The 16,661-nt window shown below is 48.0% G+C and overlaps 1 protein-coding gene across 2 annotated transcripts in view; it reads left to right on the top strand.

The window, feature by feature from the left end:
• LOC146035994 (estrogen-related receptor gamma-like) overlaps positions 1–9,568 on the top strand; it is a 57,988-nt gene extending 48,420 nt beyond the window's left edge. For both annotated transcript variants that reach the window (XM_083159733.1, XM_083159732.1), the window contains exon 7: positions 9,005–9,568. In XM_083159733.1, the coding sequence (XP_083015859.1) occupies positions 9,005–9,249 (245 nt within the window). In that variant the 3' untranslated portion in view covers positions 9,250–9,568. The remainder of the gene's footprint in view (positions 1–9,004) is intronic.
• Positions 9,569–16,661: the final 7,093 nt, after the last annotated feature.

Below are 16,661 nucleotides of genomic sequence, written 5' to 3'. Positions count from 1 at the left end.
TCCTAGCTCCTTCACCTCTTGCTTCTGTGAGGCTTGAGCCACGAGATATTTCCACCAACAGCTGTCACAGGCTTTTACAAATAGACAGCCGTGTGTTATTGATGGCCGTCTCGTGGAGTCTGGCATGGCCGATCAATAATGTCCTGAGGTGTTTTGTGTGTGGGATGGATCGGAACAAAAGAGAACAGGAGAGGGGTGGGAGAGGGGAGCTATCCTCGCAGAGTAAGCAAATGCTTTGAAGCCTCCAGCGATCCATTCACCAAATGGATTTGCTTAATTTAGATCTGTGTCAGTGCTTTATTTGGCTGCAAACACTTTCCCTGTAACTTTTGATTTTCAGTTTGTGATAATAAAGATCTGAGCTACAGATACAGGGCAGGATCTGCTGGGCAGTTATACACATAAGCACCTTATTCTGCCTTTTCAGTTGTGGAATACATATGTACACAAGCACTAGCCCATGCAAAAAATGTGAAATCGCAAAATTATTATCATACATAGGGGGAAATTTACTAAGATGTGTATCCTACTTCACATGCGATGTTGCTATGGGTAACCAATCAGAATCTACTCCTTATTTATTTAGCACCCTAGAGGATAGTAGACAGGATCTGATTGGTTGCGCATAGCAACATCACATGTGAAGTAGAATACACATCTTAGTAAATTTCCCCCATAGTGACATCATGCAAAAAAGTAAAAACCTGAACCGGACCGGACCCGGATCGCTGACAGGATCCATTAATCAAACTCAGTATTTCGGAGCTTGTACTGTCCGGTTCGGGAGGGGGGGGCGTGCCTGTGACAGTTTACACCGGGGGCATGGGGAATGGGAGATTACAGCCTCCCTGTATGATCCGGACCATTCTGCTTTTTACTACATCCCCAGTCCATACTGGGAGGCTTTACTCCTAATGCGGGTGACAGGTGTCACAGGCAGCCCTACCGGACAGGACACCCACCGTACATACATCCCCTATAAAATATGTGCTGGCTGGCTGTCCCCGGGGATCAGCAGCACCAGCCACTGCTGCACCGGCCAGGATGCAGCCCTCACTTCTCCTTCCTCTATATCCTGCCCATAGTCTCCCATCAGATACTTACAATGGAGTCTGGGAATGGGTTATACGGGAAGGAGAGGTTGACAGTTGCATCTGTGGTATGCCGCTGGTGGGGGTATATAAATACCTTGAGTCGCTGAATACTCTTGGTTCCACACCGGTTCTTCGCCGTGTCGGCCGCAGAGAACACACCACCCTAGGAACTCAAGCAAGGCGCTCAGCAGGTACCACTACTTACGTTTTATTTAGTGTAAAAGGTGAATCAACAATTGTCATACGCGTAAACGGCCTGAAACAGCTTAGCACTAACCTACTAACTTACACCTGCCTAGCAGGTTACTTAATTCTTATGCATCAATAATTTCACATTCAAGTATGCGGCGGACTTCTCGCGTCACTGGAGAGTGGGAGCACACATCCTTCAGGCCGTAAACCCGGTTCGTGGAAGATGGTTCCCTCACTCGGCAATACTACAAACCTTATATGGGTCTAGCCACCTAATAGATGGGATAACGATATACACAAAATATAATGTAGACAAAGTACAAATAATATGAGACACACAATGTGACCTTCAAAACGTATCTATCTAACACTGTCCTGAATGGATCTCTCCTAAGTGTACACCCTAGGATGATGTCCTGGGATGAAGGATGAATCTTGTACTTCAAATAAGAATATAAATTGGCTCCTGGCAGTATGAACTTCAGGCCACCAGATGGCAGAGTTCTCCCTTTTTGTAGGTGCAGTAACAGCAGCGTCTCTACAACCTTAGGCAGATTCCAAATAAACATGCACTAAATGGAGGGCTGGTCCCCCTAGTTTAGTGGGGTCACGTGGGGCTGTCCTCACCCTGCTTGGGGTATTCCCTTGGTGCCCGCCCGGCGTTACAGGGGCTCTGGTGCTTTTAGGGCTGTCACCCCTTATTCTCCTGGTGGGGTGCTGAGGGTGGCATGGGGTGTGGGCATGGTGTCCCCATGGGGAGCAAAGGGGGCTGTCCTTCAGGGTATACTGCGTTGGTGGCAGGGAGTGGATGGGGAGGCAGGCCTGGGGTGACCCGGGCGGAGGATACCTGACATCAGGAACAAGTTGCAGGCTCCTGCCCGTCACGGTGGGGTTCCCCGGCGTCTGGACGCTGGTGCTGGGTCACTCTTCCGCAGGTGGGCACGCTAGTGTTGGCGCTGCTGCTGCAGCGTTGCCACACTCAGCTGCGCCTCTCCTGACCCGCTGTGCTCCGCGCTGAAGTCTCTCCCCGCCGGCTTCTCCAACTCCCGACGTCTGCTCCTTCTGGCTGCGGCGTCAGCTGTCTCTCCGGCGGTGTTCCGGCTCTGTCCGGGACCCGCTGCTAGTCTTCTTCTGTTCCACTCTCTCCTCTCCCGGCACGCCACATTCTCTTTCACCCTCCTGCGCCATCCTCTGCTCACGCGCCTCCTCTAGCTTCCGGGACCTCTGACCTCTTGCTCCACCTCCTCTCCTTGCTCCCATTGGTCCCCCGCTTCCTGTCAATCAGTCCGGAGATTATTTTTCTCGCCCTCAGCTACCTCTATATTTTAACCCCTTAGGTGCTGCGGCCGGGGTTTTCACTAGCGCTGCGGTTGCCTAGCAACCCAGCGTATAGTGTCCCTGCCCTGGGGCAGCACAGGTTGGGGTGCCACATATCTGCCCACTTAAAGGATGCTCGTCCTCGGGCATCGAATGAGATTACAGAAATGTTCCCAAAGAAAATCTTCTGGGTTTGGGCCCAAATATTCCCTGTCCTCGGGGAGGGGGCCAGATACATACGTCACAGTTTACAGTTTTTTTTTTGTTTTAAAGGTAATATGTACAGTGCACAGTATGAGGTAAGACATTATGTACAGCATGCCTATTCCCTGTACCGCAGGGGTAGCACGCCTCGCGTGCTCCTAACTGAACGCCTCGCTCCAGTCCCAGGGGGTGCGATCTCAACGGCCTCAGGAGCAGGTTCAGCGATCCTCGGACTGGTCTGTGGTGGTATATTCGGAAGGAGTGGCACGGACCAACCGACATTCAGCATCAGTTCCAACGGGTCCTGGGTCCAACTTGTGACGGGATCTTCCTTTTCGGGGTTCTCTTAACTACTTAACCTGGAATCTACTGGAGTTTGGCTCGGATACGGCTTGCTCCGACTTTGATGGATCCATTGGGGGTGGGTGCCAACGTGCTGGGTGATGCAGTAGGCTGCTACTGTATCCCGTGGTTCTTCTACTACCACGTAGGGGTCCGCTTCCCACTTCGCATCGAGCTTGCGCTTTGGGCGATTGTTTCTTTTGAACACTGGGGTACCAACGGGTATGCGTTCAGCTGGGGCGATCTGTTCATAGTTGACCTTCTGGTGGTACCTACTCTGCCCTGATTTCTGGTCGACCAAGACTCTTTCGTCAGCCAATTTGGACTGGTGTTCTTGCACCCAGGATGCGCATGATTCCCAGCGGGACGTTACTGGACTGGTGAATGTTGGCATCTCGCTTTGCTCCCTGCTATCCTCCACCTCTCCCTCCGGGTGTAGAGGCAAGCGGGAGGGGACTTCGGCTTTGGTGTGGCAGCGCCCACTTCGGCACTGGTGAAAACGCCTGTGGGAACGACGCTTGACGGGATCAAACCGGCTTCCTTTTACCGGTCCCCCACCTGGACCCGTCACGTCCACTGCTATAGCACCCTTTTCTCCTTCTACCACATCGAATTCCACCGTCTCGCCATTTTCGACACTGTGCAGGAACTTCTGCAGGTGGTGTCTCTTTATGGCCGTCCGATGGACAAAAACATCATCTTTCGTGTCGTTACGGTTAATGAAGCCATATCCTGTTCGTGACGCCAAGTGTGGTATGCCGCCGGTGGGGGTAGATAAATACCTTGAGTCGCTGGATACTCTTGGTTCCACACCGGTTCTTCGCCGTGTTGGCCGCAGAGAACACACCACCCTAGGAACTCAAGCAAGGCGCTCAGTAGGTACAACTACTTAAGTTTTATTTAGTGTAAAAGGTGAATCAACAATTGTCATACGCGTAAACGGCCTGAAACAGCTTAGCACTACCCTACTAACTTACACCTGCCTAGCAGGTTACTTACTTCTTATGCATCAATAATTTCACATTCAGGTATGCCGCGGACTTCCCTCATCACTGGAGAGTGGGAGCACACATCCTGCAGGCCGTGAACCCGGTTCGTGGAAGATGGTGCCCTCACTCGGCAATACTACAAACCTTATATGGGTCTAGCCACCTAATAGATGGGATAACAATATACACGAAATATAATGTAGACAAAGTACAAATAATATGAGACACACAATGTGACCTTCAAAACGTATCTATCTAACACTGTCCTGAATGGATCTCTCCTAAGTGTACACCCTAGGATGCTGTCCCGGGATGAAGGATGAATCTTGTACTTCAAATAAGAATATAAATTGGCTCCTGGCAGTATGAACTTCAGGCCACCAGATGGCAGAGTTCTCCCTTTTTGTAGGTGCAGTAACAGCAGCATCTCTACAACCTTAGGCAGCCTCCAAATAAACATGCACTGAATGGAGGGCTGGTCCCCCTAGTTTAGTGGGGTCACGTGGGGCTGTCCTCACCCTGCTTGGGGTATTCCCTTGGTGCCCGCCCGGCGTTACAGGGGTTCTGGTGCTTTTAGGGCTGTCACCCCTTATTCTCCTGGTGGGGTGCTGAGGGTGGCATGGGGTGTGGGCAAGAGTGGGTGCGCTCCATGGGGAGCAAAGGGGTATACTGCGTTGGTGGCAGGAAGTGGATGGGGAGGCAGGCCTGGGGTGACCCGGGCGGAGGATACCTGACATCAGGAACAAGTTGCAGGCTCCTGCCCATCACGGTGGGGTTCCCCGGCATCTGGACGCTGGTGCTGGGTCACTCTTCCGCAGGAGGGCACGCTAGTGTGGGCGCTGCTGCTGCAGTCTCTCCCCGCCGGCTTCTCCAACTCCCGACGTCTGCTCCTTCTGGCTGCGGCGTCAGCTGTCTCTCCGGCGGTGTTCCGGCTCTGTCCGGGACCCGCTGCTAGTCTTCTTCTGTTCCGCTCTCTCCTCTCCTGGCACGCCACGTTCTCTTTCACCCTCCTGCGCCGTCCTCTGCTCACGCGCCTCCTCTAGCTTCCGGGACCTCTGACCTCTTGCTCCACCTGCTCTCCTTGCTCCCATTGGTCCCCCGCTTCCTGTCAATCAGTCCGGAGGTTATTTTCCGCGCCCTCCGCTACCTCTATATTTTAACCCCTTAGGTGCTGCGGCCGGGGTTTTCACTAGCGCTGCGGTTGCCAAGCAACCCAGCGTACAGTGTCCCTGCCCTGGGGCATCACAGGTTGGGGTGCCACACATCCCGACCAGTACAGCAGTGGCTGTGATACACACGGCGGTGCTGCTCTCCCCAGGGAAAGCCAGACCCTTTTGCCATGTACGGTACTGTGAGATTCTGCTACTGTCAGGAGGCTATTCTGGCCAAAATGCAGCCATAAGTTAACATGAAGTAACGAAGATGCAACAGGAGAGAATCGCTGTTTAAAACTGTCCTTTTCTTATGACACACAGAGTTTTGCAGGAAAAATCTGGCTTCTGTGTGAAAGGGGTCGACACGGGAAATACCCGGGTTTTTGCTCCTGTGTGAAAGGGGGGGTCAGCACCTTGCTGCCTAGTTCTACCCGGGTTTTTGTATCCGGGAAATACCTGGGTTTTTGGGATTTTTCTTTCTGAAAGGGGTATAATACCCCTTTCAGACATACGCGTATGATACCCCTTTCAGACATACGCGAAAATCCCGGGTTTTTTCACATGAACGCGCCCAGACCTGGGACTAGCGTATGTCTGAAAGGGTATACCCGGGATTTCACTCCCGGATACTGAGCACCTGCAATTGACCAGGGTTTTTCCCGGTATTTAACTCCCGGGTATAGTACCCGGCTTATGTCTGAATGGGTTTACCCGGGTTTTTCAGTTTTAAACATGTGATGTTGCTTTTTTTTGCTGCTGGGGCGTGTCCCATTTTAATGATGACACACTGAAATGCTTAAAAAGCCTGGCTTATGTGTGAAAGGGGTATACCTGGGTTTTTCCCGGATTTGAGGTGTAGTGTGAAAGGGGATCTGTTACTAAAATCCCGGGAGTGACCTGGGTTGAAAATCCCGGGTAAACCTGACCAAAATCCCGGGTAGTATGTCTAAAAGGGGTATGAGAGTGGCTGAGCCTCTACAACTCACTAAATTTGTTGTGAGCCCAGCCACTGTCTTACTTTCTGTCTTCCAACACACTGAGGGACTGAGGGGCCCATTTATCAAGCAATATTTGTCTCCGATCCCTGCTGCGATTCCCCCTGCAGCGCCGCCGGCCGTATCCCCCATAGGTTTCTATGGGGGATGCGAAGCTGCCCGATGTATCAACATCGGGCAGCCTGGCATCGCAGCCCTGGGCTATCGCCATTCTAATGTGGCGATAGCCCGTTGTAGCCTATGGCTACATATCGCACTGCCCGAGCGGCAGTCGTGGGAGGTTCAGCGCATAACCGCGCATGCGCAGACCCCGGCTTCTGGGTCAGGGCTTCGCAGGGACGGGCTCCTTTCGGAGCCCTGTCCCTGCGCCCTCAAGCATCATACATACAAGTGATATGATCGCATTTTACAATGCGATCCTGGGCGGTAATATTCCGCCCAGATCGCATTGTAAATGCGATCTTGATAAATGTGCCCCATTGCCTCTGCAACTCCCTGAGTGTGCTGTGAGCCCTGCACTGTCTCCCTGTGCCTGCAATTCCATAGGAGTAATGTCCCGCGAGCCGACTCACTGATCTGAGCCTTGGTCCTCGGCTCCTTTCTATGAAGCGCTTTGCCCGTGACTATTACATGGTCCTTTTACTATGAGTGCAGCTGTCATTACCAGCAGCGGCACTTATACCAGGTGGTTGCAAGTGGTACGGCCAAGAACGGCACATGACTCATTTGGCTAAAACTGACTGGAATCAGCCACATTCAAATTTAGTCGCAACTTAGAACCAGGCCTAATACCTGCAATCATCTAAAGAGATATAAACAGGATGGTACTGTAATTCACATGGTGCTTTTCCTTTTCTTTTAGCCTGTATAATAAAAAGGCTAACACTGCTTCTTACCGCTGTGGCAGTAATTCACATCAGTGGCCACTAGGTGGCACCTGATGTAGCCACTGTTGCTCTGTGGGGGCATGCACAGACCCCTGCGCTAATATTACTGTTCTGCTTATCCATCATTTTGACAGGCTGGTAACTACTGTAGCATTGTCATTTTTCTTTTAAGTCGTGTAAGTATTCATTATATCCAAGTTTATAGCATGGCAATAGAATTATAGACCATTATATTGCCAATTCAACATAATAAAGCTCACTGCAGTTTTAATTCATAAATATAACTGATACAATGATATTATTGTAACAGTTCTAAGGAAACCTGGGGAGAGGTTTGTGGCAGTGTTGAAAGTTCCTTACTGCAGAAGTGATTACTGTGACTACAACTACAAGGCTAATCATTTTATAATTAAATATCCAATCAGTTGTATTGATTAGTGAATTCCTAATTGGTTGCTATTTAATTCAGCCCCCCACCTACTTGCCACAAAATGAGATGAAAAGCATTTGATGGATGATTTTAACATTATCCGGGATTAACGGATGTCGCAGTGGGAAGGAAGGAGATGTGCTAAATTTAAAAAGTATAAAGATCTGTTAGTTTAAATAGTTAATTCTGGCTGTGAGATGGGAGGAGCTTAGAAATTTATTTATTTTATTGTGCAGGGTTACACTGTACAGCAGTTTTACCGTAGAACCCTGTAGATCAGTTAATGCATTATATCAAGTTTAAGAGTTATTTTTGATTGAGATGGGAGTCTGTTGAAGATGGGGTTTTTTGGTTGTCCATAGCATCATCTCAAGGAGTGAAGGCTCCCAAAAATCAAGGGGCCCTCCTATAAAGGTGAGCAATGTTGTGTCTACCGCATCCTCCTTGGCCTCCAACTTACAGAGCACAAGTGGGTGGGCCGAGAGGGACCCAATGAAACGATTCATGCTGGATCATATCATTGAAGCCCTGCCCTCATTATACAATGCCTGTTTTACAGCGCTGTATAGCAGGGGCGGAGCCCCAATTATGTAATCATTCGTCCACGCCCCAACCATCACATATTTCCATCACCCACAGGAGAAGGAAAGTATGATACAGTCATCATACAGTGGTCTTTAATTCTCTTCTCTCTCCATATAGAGCTTTATCAGAATCACAGCTCACATATGTGCAATCCCTGTGAATATAACATAGACAGGAGAATGTGTCTTATTTGAAAGCAAAGACTTGTACAATTTCCATAAGATTATTAGCAGTGGAATAAAACATATAACTCAATGTTTCCCAAACCTGGTCTTCACAGCCCACTTATGGTCCAGATATTAGAGCTATCGCTGCATCTGCACAGTTGGGTAAATCAAACTGTCAAATACCCATACTTGCCTACACCCCCAGGGAATCAGCAGGAGACACGCGTTGATGGGGTAGCCCCCCCAGCCCCAGAGGAGTAGGCGACTCTCCCATATCGTTTCCTAGTGAAGCGGGCAGGGCGGGCTGTAACATTCACATATTGTGTAATTTAGCTCCACCCCCTTTCATTGGACCCACAAATAGCCGTTGTTTTCTGTGTTTGGGGGCGTGGATTAATGACCATTCAACCCCTCCCCCTGAAGTGGTTTGATGCGTCTCCTCTCTGGGCTTCTCCAGACGAAGACACAAAAGAAATAGGCAAGTATGGAAGTAATACTCAAGTCACCTGTGCTCATGCATGGATATTCTCAGTACCTGAACTGTGTTTGGGCCATGTGGACCAAGTTTGGGAAACACTAAGAGGAAAAGGTCCTCTTATAAGAATCAGTCTCAGCTGAATTCTAAACCAGCTTATTTCTCTCTCACAGACGCCAGCAGCATTGAGAATGCAGAGGCTGTTCTGAGCTTACAAGACCGTCTTCATGAGGGCCTACAGGACTACGAGAGGGAACAACACGCTGAGGACCCCCACCGGTCAGGCAAACTTCTCATGACCTTACCGCTACTCCGCCAGACAGCAAACGAAGCTGTCCGCACCTTCTGCCAGATTCGTCTGGAAGGGAGAATCCCAATGCACAAACTCTTCCTGGAAATGCTGGAGGCCAAGATGTGACTATTCTGTGACCACCAGGCAGGAAGTAGCCACATTAGACTGAGCCTCGGACCCTGTATGGATGGACAACCCACAGCACATTCTATTTAAACAATGGAGGGGGGGGGGGGGGTAGAATTAAATGGCCATTTGGGATTTTACTGTAGTCACATTGTACATTGACTGTCACATTGGAGGATGTGTGCAGGAGGACAGAGTATCTCACGCATTTCCTATCTACTGTACATAGAACTGAGGTGTAGTGTACAGACACTAGCACTGTCAAGCTTCAGAAAACAGAACTGGTCTTACGACGTATGGATTTCAGGTGCAACCACCCAAATATAACAATCATGAAAACTCTCCTTGTTTTGTGTTTGCGCCTGTAGGTATTGTTAATTGTTCATGAAAGCATTAACAAATGCAGTTAATAATTTATTTATATATTTATCCCTATGGTTCTACACAGAAAAAGATCACAGCTCCACCCGACGACCAAACTTCCCAGGGTATGGCTTTCACTGGTTGGCTGATAAACAGAAGAATTGTGTGTACTACTCCGTTCTCACTGCAGGCAAATTCCCGGTTCTAGCATGTCGAGCTGGAAATTTGCCTTTTAACACGGGTTTTTTTGCAGTGTGAACGGGTCTCATACATGGGTAAAAGCCTCCTTTTTTTTTGCCCGTGTTTGAGATCCGGGTATGCATACACGGGTTGACACGTTCTCACTGCATAAAAACCCGTGTTAAAAGGCAAATTACCGGGTAGAACTTCTTCACCCGGGAATTTGCCTTGCAGTGAGAACGGGGGTCCGTCCCTGCAGTCCCCGGCATTTTAATGCTGGGTAAAAGCCGTGTATTTCTCACTCGCAGTGAGAACACGGTATAATTGTACACAGAGCTAACCAGGACGCAGCTACTCAGTCAGATGAATAATCATATTCTTTCATAATTGCTGTTTTTTTTTTCTGCTAGAACACGAAAACTATAAAAGTACATTACAATGTCATAGCTTCCGACTATCCTCATTTTAGTGGGACAGTCCCATTCACAGGTCACAGGGGAGAAGGCTGGGGAAGCATGCAGTCACCGGCAGAGAGAGCCTGGGGACGGCCCAGAATTTAAGTAATTTCGGACTCTCCCCTAAAGGGAAAACCTCTTATTTATAGGCCACGCCCACTTACATTGAGTAGATTATAAAACAAACAAAAAACATTCAATAACATCAAAAGGAAGGTAAAGTTGGCACTGAGCAAATGAGCTTACAATCTTTTGGCGTGAATTCAGTAACTTCTAGTTAAAATGCTTGATGTAGGGTAGGGGTGATATAAGGGGTATGTAGGGTGTCATCAAGATTGTTCAAACACTTTGCACTGGCCCTGGTACTGTGAACTGACACACTTTGATTTTTGTTTATTCTATTTGCAACAGTAACAGGAATCAGGAATCTGTGATCCGGACAGAGGGGGTGGGGTTTAAGGATGCAATTCCATGTTAATAATGCGATTTAGGCTCCACCCCCATTCAAATAACATAACTCGCTATAACAGGCCACCTGCTTGTCCTCTCCAGACTTCTCGGATAGAGGACAATTTAAAAGTAGGTATGTATGATATGTTATGCTCAAGTAACACTTTATTTTGTTAATTAAAATATACTTTTTAACCCTTTGGCAAGTATTCAATGCAGCCAGGGGGTTAAAGGGTGGGGATCACTGAAAGCAAGCGACACTCACCGTTAAACCCCCTGGCCACTCACCCTATTCTACATTCTGGGGGTAATCCTCCCTGTCAGATGACAGGGAGGATTCCCCCCAAACAGTGAGGCTTGTGGCTAATGCTGGGAGCCCACTGCCTTTAGCGGCTGCACACGCAGGTTCCCTATCGCTGCAAAAACCTAGCGACATGGAAACAGTGTGCGCGGGGGGTCAGTTGAATACTGACCCTGCGAGCTGTGACAGCGAGCAGTCCGCACTGCTCGCTGTCACAGCGAGCAAAAAAAACATTGAACCCACCCCCACTATCCACCCACGCCACTCCGAAGCGTGGTGAGCGCACGCGGTACGTGTCCTCCCGACCATTCATAGCCCACGCTTCTGGCTCATTTTCAGTGTCTGCTCGCCACACTTTATAAAATCAACTCCACGCCGACGGTATAAACCGGTCGGGAGGACACGTACCACGTCCCCTTGCGGGGATCGCCACGCTTCAGGGTGGCGTGGATAGTGGGGGTGTGCTAAATGTGCAAAATCACATTGAAAATCGATTTGCGTGCGATGCGCTCCGCGGGCAGGGGAAACATGAAACTACGAAAGTACCATTGCGATTGCATGCAATGCGATGCGTTTTCACTGCCGCCGTGAAACTACACAAGTACCAAAAGATATTACCTATATAAAGGTAGGCATTACAGGTTTGTGCTGCAATTTTCACACCTATTATGACAAATTCACATGGCACTCAAAGGGTTAAATTACATGCAAAAGCTGTATAACCATTATTAATCGCAGAAAATAGGATCAGAAGTATTAGAAACCCTATTTAAAAAAAATATTGTTTATTTATATATATCTATATCTCATATATTTGGCTACATCTGTCACTCAAAGTGTGTTAGTGTGTCTCTAACGCTGGGTGGAGCCTCTGACTCGCATGACTGACTGACTTACATGACAGAGAACCAGCCCAGTGAGCCCACAGTGCCAGATACCCTCTGCCTGCCCATGCTGCCCAGGAACCTACTCCACAGCCACCAGGTGAGCGCCCCCCCTCCTGCGATTCGCGGCACCCCCCCGCGACCCCTCCCGCGATTCGCAGCAAAACACCCCCCCGCGCGCGCGATTCGCGGCACTCCCCCACGACCCCCCCTCCCGCTATTCGCGGCAAAACACCCTCCCGCCCGCGATTAACTGCAAAATACTCCCCCGCCCCCCCCACCGCGATTCGCGGCCGCGCCCCCCCATGATTCGCGGCAAAACACCCGCCCGCGATTCGCGGCAAACCCCTCCCGTGATTCCCGGCAAAACACTCCCCCCTGCACCCCCACCGCGATTCGCGGCACCCCCCCACGACCCCCCCTCCCGCAATTCGCAGCAAAACACCCGCTCCCCGTCCCGCGATTCGCGGCAAACCCCCCCTCCGCGACCCCCTCCCCCTGGCCAAACACTCCCCCCGCCCCCCCCACCACGGTTCGCGGCACCCCCCCTCCCACGATTCGCGGCAACCCCCGCGACCCCCCCTCCCACGATTCCCCCCGCGACCCCCCCTCCCGCGATTAGCGGCACCCCCCACCTAACCTGTGTCCTGACTCGTCAATATGCGGGGAGTACCGCACCATCCAGCTTAAAAAATATATATAAGTGTGTGTTTGTGTAGAGAGAGAGAGAGAGATGAACACACATTAATCCTAGAATGCTGCGCTGTACAAGAAAATTGTCACAGAGGGAGAGCAGCAAAAGGGTTAATAATCAGTGTAAAACTGATAGAAAATCGAAGCCCCCAAATTAAGATGATGTGTTTGTTAATTAGTAGAGATCGTTAGTGCCTGGCGCTAATCATTACTGGAGCTGGCAAGCATCAGATACTCTGATGTGAGTGGAGGTGCATAATAAAAGTGCATTTTCCATTCTAGAGCCGCAGCGGGGATGAGAGTTAATGAATAAATCTTAATTCTGATTAAACCGCATTGATATCCAAACAGCCGCAATCTATACAGCGCACACACCAAGACATATCTGAGCATAGCCCAGCTACTCAATACAGAGACATAGGTCCTTATAGAGAGACAACCACATAGGTCCTTATAGAGAGACATCCGCATAGGTCCTTATAGAGAGACATCCGCATAGGTCCTTATAGAGAGACAACCACTTAGGTCCTTATAGAGCGATAACCACAGAGGTCCTTGTAGAGAGATAACCACATAGGTCCTTATAGAGAGACAACCACAGAGGTCCTTATAGAGAGATAACCACATAGGTCCTTATAGAGAGATAACCACATAGGTCCTTATAGAGAGACAACCACATAGGTCCTTATAGAGAGATAACCGCATAGGTCCTTATAGAGAGACATCCGCATAGGTCCTTATAGAGAGATAACCACATAGGTCCTTATAGAGAGAGATAACCACATAGGTCCTTATAGAGAGATAACCACATAGGTCCTTATAGAGAGAGACAACCACATAGGTCCTTATAGAGAGATAACCACATAGGTCCTTATAGAGAGATAACCACAGAGGTCCTTATAGAGAGATAACCACATAGGTCCTTATAGAGAGATAACCACAGAGGTCCTTATAGAGAGACAACCACATAGGTCCTTATAGAGAGACAACCACATAGGTCCTTATAGAGAGATAACCACAGAGGTCCTTATAGAGAGACAACCACATAGGTCCTTATAGAGAGACAACCACATAGGTCCTTATAGAGAGATAACCACAGAGGTCCTTATAGAGAGATAACCACAGAGGTCCTTATAGAGAGATAACCACATAGGTCCTTATAGAGAGATAACCACATAGGTCCTTATAGAGAGATAACCACAGAGGTCCTTATAGAGAGACAACCACATAGGTCCTTATAGAGAGACAACCACATAGGTCCTTATAGAGAGATAACCACAGAGGTCCTTATAGAGAGACAACCACATAGGTCCTTATAGAGAGACAACCACAGAGGTTCTTACGGTTTCACTCTCTAATGGTTAATATTGGGTATAATATACTATGGACATAACACAGAAGAGCGCTGCTATTCTTATGCACTGATCAGTAAGGACAAATAGAATAGAACGTGAAAATATTAATCCCCTATTTGAAGTTAAAATGACAAAATATTTCAAATAAAGAGGGTAAAAGATCAGCTATTTCTGGGCATTACAGGGGTTATTCAGACCTGATCGATACTCTGCTAAATTGCAGAGCCCTACAATCAGATAGCCTCCATCATGCCAGACTAAAATCCCGCTGGTGCAAGGCTGCAGAAGGCTGGCAGTAATGTTGCAGATCGCGAATAGCTGCAAATCTATTCACAGCTCACTCGCCATTGAACGTCTCTCCATTCTGCACATTCTGTGCGTATCCCCTAGAAACTGGCTGATCGAGGCCAGAGCTGCCGTTCCTGAACATGCTTGGGCACGCCGGCGTTTTCCCTGACACTCTCAATAAACGTCCGGTTACCATCCCCAAACCCTGGCTTCCTGTCAATCAACTTGCCACAGATCAAAAGATGCAGATTTTTGTTGCTGAACGGACTTGTGCATGCGCAACTTGATCTTTCTGCAGGCGCAGTTGAACAATAATCGGCCTCACTGCGAAATAGTTGCAATTTGCACTATTTGGAAATGATCTTATTCGCTATTGATTTATTAGGCCATTGAGGGTGATAGGGGTTGAAATAACCCCATATTATTCACTAATATATAAAATCTTACTGACGTCCTCTGCAGACAAAAAGTATTCACAAATGTGTCCCATGAGCTGTGAAAAGAGGAAGAAATCACAAGGACCCAGGTCCGGGGAATATGGAGGATAGTCAACCGATTGAACCCTGCAATGTCAATCGTGACCTTAGTGAGCTGGCACCATGACTTAGTGAAACAGGACCCCACATTGTAGTTTCCCCCACTTCCTCTCCTTGATTGCTTAAGTTATCCAAAGTGATTACCTGTTAACGTGTCTCACAATCCAAATTAAAAAAAAAAAAAAAAAAAAAAATCCATCCATATACCATAAAAACGGAATCCAAGACTACCAGTCAATGGCTGAATCCAAAACTTCTTTGGTGAAGGTGGAGGTTGAGTGCTTCCACCGCATGCTTGCTCTTTTTGACTCTTGATATTTTCTATCTGGCCCTCCAGCTGTTGTTGAACTACACATCCCAGCATGTCCTGCTATAGTTTTACTATTTGGCCATGCTAATACTGTTGCAAGGCATGCTGGGATGTGTAGTTTAACAACAGCTGGAGCTCAAAAGTTTCCCCATCCCTCCCCTAAACCAGGGATGGGGAACCTTCGGCCCTCCAGCTGTTGTTGAACTACACAGCCAAGCATGCCCTGCAACAGATTTAGCATGGCCAAATAGCAAAACTGTAGCAGACCATGCTGGGATGTGTAGTTCAATAACAGCTGGAGGGCCAAAGGTTCCCCATTCCTGCCCTAAACCAGGCATGTCCAAACTATGGCCCTCCAGCTGTTGTGAAACTACACATACCAGCATGCCTTGCCAAATTTTGTATTCCCTAATAGCAAAACTATGGCAGGGCATGATGGGGCTTGTAGTTTCACCACAGCTGGAGGGCCATAGTTTGGACATGCCTGCGGCCTAAACCAATGCTGATGTATGGGCTTCCCCAATTGTTGATTGCACTCAAAAAGTAACCGCAATTGCCATTGCAGATGGACAAACATGTTGGACTATCTGCAATGAATCGGACTTACAATAGTTAATGTATGGTGTTGATCAGTCTTTTGTTCTTTTGTTTTGACCATCATACAATCTTCCACTGCTATAGAGATTACAATTAGGTGGTATATAGGCATTTTTTAGATTTAAAGATCCAATGTGAAGATCAAAAAAAATCAGCAAATCACTGGTTAATATCTATAGTGTATGTTCGCAGATGGTAAGATTGGGAAATTGTGCTATCATGGGAGAAATTGCTTAATCTTTATTTAATTTTGACTATATAGTCAAAATTGAATCGGGATCACATAGACATCGAATGGAGATGGAACATATTTTTAAGCTTTCTATCCCGATTTGACGCCGATGCGCGATCCCGTTCATCTGAAATCAAAAAGCCAAAAAGACAGTGCAGCAATGACTATATAGTGCAGATTGAATGCAGATGAATTGTTATATAAATAGCACGTGAGTTAGCAAAGATTGCATAGCAATCAAATCACACGGTACAATCCAGCATGAGATTTTGTCTATATATCGTATGCAGATCGCACAGGTTTTTTTAGCTTGTGATCCCGATGCGCGCTCCTGGGACAGCACAAATTGAAACCCAGATAGACAGGGCTGCAATGACTATATAGTGCAGATCTGCACTATATCGTACAAATCGCATGCATGTCGGGTGGCTTGACGTGCGATGCTATCTGATCGCATTGGGATCGAATAGAAAGCCTAATCGAGCGTGTGTACACACCATTAGTCGAATAGCAAAGGAATCTCACAGTGTGTACACACCATAAATTGCTTATGTATGGCCAGCTTTACTCTACACATTATTTATATATTACCAGTTATTTATATAGCACACACATATTCTGCAGCGCTGTACAGAGAATATTTAAACACTCACATCAGTCCCTGCCCCAGTGGAGCTTACAATCTATATTCCCTACCACATGTACACGCACATACAGAAATTCTGGGTTAATTTTTGTTGGAAGACAATTAACCTATAAGTATAGTTT

The sequence above is a fragment of the Crinia signifera genome, chromosome 9 (genome assembly GCF_055691185.1).
Source record: "Crinia signifera chromosome 9, ASM5569118v1, whole genome shotgun sequence".
NCBI classification, from domain to species: Eukaryota; Metazoa; Chordata; class Amphibia; order Anura; family Myobatrachidae; genus Crinia; species Crinia signifera.
Note: the sequence above shows the minus strand (reverse complement) of the source record. Positions and strands in the feature narration are given on the sequence as shown.